We start from the raw sequence: 6,641 nt of genomic DNA, 5'->3' as shown, positions 1-6,641 counted from the left end.
GCCACATAAACAAAGCCGATGGCAAGGGTTCCCAGTGATGTTTTCAAAGTATTTGATGACTCTACTGATAAAAGTCTAAACGTACTCAATTAAACTATCCTTCCATCCATAATTATCTTTCTGAAGAAATGAATTCATTATTGGTTAAGTACAGAGGAATAGATTTGCTTGTGCTGGCCAACGGGCCAGATAACTAGGAACCTTCTCGAAAATACACAAGTTTGTATCTCGAGCTTCTAAAAGTTCAAAACTTTCAAGAAAACATCTTAGATTTTAAAGACAGGTTCAAGCATAGCCTGGATTGGTCTCGAACTTGCTCTGCGGGTGAGGATGATCACCCTGATCCTCCTGCCTCCAGTTGCCACCACCCCCTTCTTATTTCTGGTTATTTTCTTCGTTCCTGGACTTATTTGTCCTTTGGTATTATTTTCTGAATTCACTAATTTATTCCTCTTTACCTTTGTTTTCCTTCTGCATTCATGTTTACTTTTTGTATCTTACTTATTTTGTTTTTTTGAGAGACAGCCTCAGGCTGGCTTGGAACTCGCTGCCTAGCCCGTCCTCTAATTTACCACAATCCTCCTGCTTCAGCTTCTTTAGTTCTGGTATTGCAAACATGCACCACTATGCCCCATTTCTTTTTGCACTTGTAATCCTTCAACCGACTGTTTCACCCCCACATGAACCCTGCCCCAGCTGTATCAATGCCTACGGATAGTTTTTACTGTGTCTTTGTTTCTTAGATATTCTGCCATGCAGTCTCCACTAACCCTTTTCTTCCCGCTGTTTAGTGAGATAGCTTGCACTTCGAGTGGTGGTTTGAAAGGCTCTGCAGTTTCCAATCCTGCTCCCTGCAAAAATAGGCTCGGCCCCGCCCCTCAGATGGAGTCCAGCCCCTCACAGTTCACTTCCCACCCCCAGACCCATGGTCCAATCAGCCAATTGTTGTTCCTGAGACGCCCAGTTTTATGATTGGCTCTTGCGGAGACGCCCACTTCTTCTTTGGCAGTACGGTGGCCAACTGCGGACAAGAGGCTTGCGCAGGGAGGGAGTCTTCCACGACTAAGCCAAACAGCTTTTGGTATCCAAAAGGGCAGTGCGGAGATGGCGGCGGCGGCTCTGTTGGCTGCGGTGGACAGGAACCAGTTGCGGCGGGTACCGATCTTGCTGCTGCAGCCGAGGTGACTAGTGGGGGCAACGGGCCCGTGCACGGGCTGCGGGTCCGTGCGCGGCCCGGACGCGGGGCGCTGAGTCACGTGAGCAGCTTTTTACGAGTGTAGTATTGGTAGGCGCTGTCCCTCTTCACCCTTTTGGCTCTTCCTACAGACCCAGCCTCCTCTGCTGGTTTCTGGTTTGAGCTTGCGGGGCCAGGCAACCCGCACGCCGTCTGCAGCCGAAGATGGCATAGCTAGAGGCTTGCGCCAGGACCCCCTTCCCAAAGTCGCTTACAGCTCAGCTTTTACCCCATTTTGAGTGCAGTTCACAGAAGGATTCCTAGAGATCTTTCCCAGTGCTGGAAAGAATCAGATTAATGAGAGGTGAATGTTATCGAACGCTCTGTTCACAAGTTGGAACAAAGCTGACTGATAACTACCCCGGATCCTTTTGGACATGAAGCTCCGCGCTTTGGGGACAGTGAAAAACCCAAATTGTGTAGGTAGACTGCTTCATTATAACCACCACCTCCCCGAATTCTGAGAGACTAACTGGTCCAAGGGCAAAAGCTGCTGGCAGAAGGTTGGGTCCCCAGCTTAGCTGCTCACTATACCTGTGACCTTGGCCGAGTTACCTAACATCTGTTCTTCAGTTTCTTCTAGGTGGTGATGATGTTTGTATGTAGCGAAGATAATACTAAGACGATACTACTCTCCTCATTTATTCAAATCAACACATAGATAAAAATGTAAACACGTTATGGTCCATACAACAAGCAGTGGTCGATGTCCCCGATTTTCACTGAATACTAAAATATAGGTCTTCGCCCTATATTTTAAATAAGAAAGATGGCGAAAGTCGTATTGATGCTATTTTCCTTCTTGTGAATTTCCTTAAGTTCCCAAGAATACTACAGACTCATTTTCCTCTCACAAAACTGTCATCCTGCTAATGGTTTTTAAAATTAAAACTCTTTCCAGCATGAGAAGTTTTGCTTTTTTTCCCCCAGCCATGATTTCTCTAATACCTCAGAGAAGAGAATTTTGAGTGAGATTCTACAAATGAGAAGAGAGGCTGTCTTAATCAGTGAATTATCTCCTGGCAGGCAATTTACTCATCTTGTTTAAATATTTTGAGATGTAGCAAAAAGAACTTTGAAAACTAGGATAGAGTAATTAGAATATTGTCAAGAGAGAGGATTGCCGTTAAGGGTTGTGTCTGTCTGTCTCACACAATCTTTACTAGATGAAAGGGAAAGAAAGCTTTAGGCTATCAGTGGTCTCAGGTTGGATATACAAAGCTGTCATTTCATAGGTGCAACTGTCTAGAAAGGCCTTACCTTCTATCCTAACTTACCTGAAGAGGTCAAAGGACAAACAATGTTCCACACTGCAAAGTTCCTTTAAAAGATCAGGAACATTAAGTCTTCCTCCTTGAAGAGCAAGAATGTGAGGTGGGCTGAATTGGAAAGATTTTCGAGAGAATCAGCCTCTGGGGAAGCTGTCTGCAGAGCTCTCGTGCCTAAGCTGTCCGTTCTCCCAGTAGGCTTCAGAGTAGCAGCATCCGAGCACCTCCCGGGATGCTGTGTATGATGCTCCTCACAGGACTCTTGGGAGATACTGGTCCTGCTGGTTGCATAGTTACATGCAAAGGGTATATGCATACTGCTGAAGCCATCTAATAGCTAAGGTATCCTGTGAACTTTGTGCTTTATGAAGGAACTAAGTTCATCAGTCAGTATATGACCATGGTTTTGTTTGGAAAACTTGTATACTTTAAAACCGGGAAGTATGTTCAGGATTGCTTTTTATCTTCAGGAAGTATCTTCAGGATGATTTTTAAGGCACCTTAGCTTTTTAATCATTTCTCTGGCCAAATGCCAGCTTCAGATATTAAACAGGATAGGTGACTCATTCAAAGACATGCACACAAAGGGAAACTGGCCAGGACTCAACATCCCAGATTCTAGACAGGTTGTTTTTCCACAGAGTCTTACTAAACCACTTTGCTAATGGGCTTAAGGTTGACCTTCCACCATATCTGGAACTTGTGTCTAAGTTTTGAAAGAGCAGCAGCTGAACTTGTGTATCGTGATGAATTATAATCTGTTTGGATTTATATTATAGGGAATGGGCTTGGAAGCAGAGAACCAGGAAGTATGGAACAACCCCAGGTACTGGCAGCCTTTGTTTAGCTTTGCATAAGAGTGTGAGCCAAGAAAAAGAAATGTTTAATCTTTAATTTATGCACAATAGGACTAGCATTCACAAACCTTCATACTTTTGTATTTTCACAGTAGCTTTCTTATTAATGCTAAGTCACCAGTTTTGCTTTCTGTGTCAAATCCTTGGTGCTATTGAGTGTGAATTTTGATGTGCAGTGGTGGAGAACATCTTAAATTTTTTGAGACAGGGTCTGTTTATAAAGCCCTGGCTGTCCTGGAACTGGAGATCAGGCTGGCCTGGAACTTACAGAGACCCACCTGTCTCTGCCTCCTAAGGACCAGGGTAAAGATATGCAACACCATGCCTGGTGAGGACATTTTATATTAATGTAATTTCTGCCTTTTAATAAAAGCACTGTTACTTTCTTCAAATGAAAGTTTAGAAGGGATTCTGAAATGTAAAATTGACACAGCTGATTATAAAGGAATGAACTCCAGTTGAGTGGCTATGACCCCTACTTATACTAGATTGCAGCAGCCTCAGTGGCCTGTCATGTAGCTTGGAATAATTAGATCTAATGGGAAAGCATTTTAAGTCATAGGAAACCTTATTTTTTTAAATAAAAACCTGATTTTAAACTCTCAGCATTTATCTCATGTGTGACGATGAAATTATTTATTGTATTATTTTTCTAGATCAATTTTTTCTTGCCATGGTTGAAACAAAAAATAGTAAATCCCTTAGGCATTGAGAATTAAATATAAACCATCAGGTGACAGCTGCTGCAACCGTGTAAGGATTCTTGCCCGCTATAGTATATTGTTTCCTTATAAAATTGCATAGTATCTTATTGATGAACCATACGTTTGTGAACAGCACAGAATCAGTATAAATGACTTTTTAAGAAATAAATTGGAAAGAACTATGCAAACTGATTGGCAGAAGAAGTGGCTCATGTTATTGGACATATTTGGAATGCCTGTACTAATTAGGTTTAGGTTAATAAAAGTGGATTCTAGTAGTGGGAAGGAATGAGAAGAAGGAAAAGGTGCAGGAAAGCATGGAGAAGCCACCTGTTTTGACTGAGTCAGAGCTGGCCTCCGATCTTACTGGGAGTCTGGGGACTGGCAAAAGTGTCCGTAGAAAGAAGCTATGACTCGATCCAGTGCCGACAAGGAGACTTTCACGTGGAAATTGAAGGTAGAGAGAGAAACGTCAGTGAGCCAGAGCCGCTGAGAGAGCAGATGCTGCCAATATGGTGGGGATGGCATTTCACACTGGCAGCAGGATGCTCCCATGGCGTGCAAAGAGAGAAAATCAGAGACCAAGTCTTGTCTTCTTCATACTGCATTTCTTGATTTAAATGTCTTACCCTTTCCATATGAAGATCACACAGGATAAGGTTTTTTTTTAAGCTTTATGTATCTTTTGCAGAGTAACTTGAGTAACTTGCATTAACAGAGGTATTATGAACGTTAGTAAATAGAAAACAAATCCACTACGTAATAATAAAATGGTAATTTTAGCCATTCATATGCAGCTTTGTTAAAACGAGCCCTTACAGGCTGGCTAATAGCATTTTAGTTTCTTATCTCCCAATCACATTTGGGTCTTTTCCTTGTGGTTTCTAACAGGAGGAAGCATTACCAAGGTCCTCATTGCGAACCGAGGAGAGATTGCCTGCAGGGTGATCCGAACAGCCAAAAAAATGGGTGTGCAGTCTGTGGCTGTGTACAGTGAGGCCGACAGGAACTCCATGCATGTCGATATGGTATGTGATTGAATGTATTTGCTCTTGTGTGTCCAGTTCAGCTCCTTAGATTATATTTATCTGCATTTCATGTACACCGGTGCTTTGCCTGTGTGTAAGACAACTGTGATCTGCCATGTGGGTGCTGGGAATCAAACCCAGGTCCTCTGGCAGAGCAGCCAGTGCTCTTAACCGCTGAGCCGCCTCTCCTGACCTAATAATGGTTAAGTGTAGTTGGAGACATTGCATTTTTTTAAATTATCTTTATTTGTGTATTTTTTGTTTTTGGTTTTGTTGCTATTGTTTTGGTGTTTGTTTGTTTATTTGTTTGTTTGAGACAGGGTTTCTCCTTGTAGCCCTGGCTGTCCGAGAACTCCCTTTGTAGATAACACTGCGCTTGAACTCAGAGATCTGCCTCCTAAGGGCTGGACCCAAATGCATGCACCACCACTTCCCAGCTCAGTTTAGTTATTTATGATAACAGTTGATAGCAAGGTTTATGTAGGTGGGTTCCAGCCTCTCAGTAAGCACTCCTCTTGGAGACCCTTTTAAGATGTAACACCAGTTGAACCAAACAGTATGTTCAGTCACATGATTTATAGGCAAGGTACTTGATCTCACTGGGGACTGCTTCTTTCCCAGTCCCTGATATTCGAGGAAAAAAACGATCAAGACACTTGTTAACGGTGGTCAACTACTGGCTTGAGCTACCTTAGAAAAGTCACAAATCCCAGCTAAAAACAATATCTCCTTTGAAGTCTGTGTTTCCAGTTACTACTGGTTCTTATCTGCCAGACTCTTTAGGCCCTCAGTGAGATTGCATGTATCAGTTGAGTTCCGGGACCAGCTTCAGTTTGCCTTTTTTTTTTTTTTTTTCTTTTTAATCATAGTAAACTACTTCCTCTTGTTAGAAATAAGTTATCTTGCTGCCTTTCAGGCCTCTGCACCTCTTTCTCCGTGTTGTTTTCTGGACCCCCACTTTCCTGTATAAATTCCACTATAAATGTGGAAGTTCAGATGTCAAGACTTGACTCTCCTCTTTCTCCCTGTAGATCATTCTAGATCATCTTGATTATCCCCTTTAAGGATAATTAAGGAAAATCCCCAAATTTCTGTTTTGCAGATCAGACTTCCTTTTGAGCCTGGGTATCCATAGACCACCCACTGCCCATTTATCAGATACTGAACCAATATGTCTTCACACTGAACTCTAGATATTTTATCTGTACTCAACTTGATTTTCTTACATGCTTCCTTCCCCAGTTGACAGCACCACCTTTTCTTATAAAAATAATGATGCAGAGATCTGGGTATGTTTAATCTCTCTCTTTCTCTGCCCACTTTATACACTTCATCCTTCCCTCGTTTAGAACACACTAAGAGCTATTTCTGCCGCCCAGACCCTCCTGCCCTCTCTTCCCTGCACCCCAAGTCGGGACACTATCTTGTCTTGACTAGGCTGTGTGGCAGCCTTGTAAACCTTCTAACTGTCTCCTCCTAGTCCACTCTTGTTATTTGTTTCCTTCATTTCAGCCACACAAGTTCTGAACCAAAGTTTGTCCATTTGGTTT

At 42.6% G+C, this 6,641-nt stretch overlaps 1 protein-coding gene across 1 annotated transcript in view; it reads left to right on the top strand.

The window, feature by feature from the left end:
- The first annotated feature begins 1,035 nt into the window (after positions 1-1,035).
- Positions 1,036-6,641, top strand: part of MCCC1 (methylcrotonyl-CoA carboxylase subunit 1) — a 52,086-nt gene continuing 46,480 nt past the window's right edge. The window contains exons 1-3 of the mRNA XM_080929576.1: positions 1,036-1,181; positions 3,282-3,328; positions 4,955-5,091. Coding sequence (XP_080785702.1) covers positions 1,105-1,181; positions 3,282-3,328; positions 4,955-5,091 — 261 coding nt within the window. The 5' untranslated portion in view covers positions 1,036-1,104. The remainder of the gene's footprint in view (positions 1,182-3,281; positions 3,329-4,954; positions 5,092-6,641) is intronic.

This window comes from Micromys minutus (genome assembly GCF_963924665.1).
Source record: "Micromys minutus genome assembly, chromosome: 15".
NCBI classification, from domain to species: Eukaryota; Metazoa; Chordata; class Mammalia; order Rodentia; family Muridae; genus Micromys; species Micromys minutus.
This window is presented reverse-complemented; position numbering and strand designations above follow the sequence as displayed.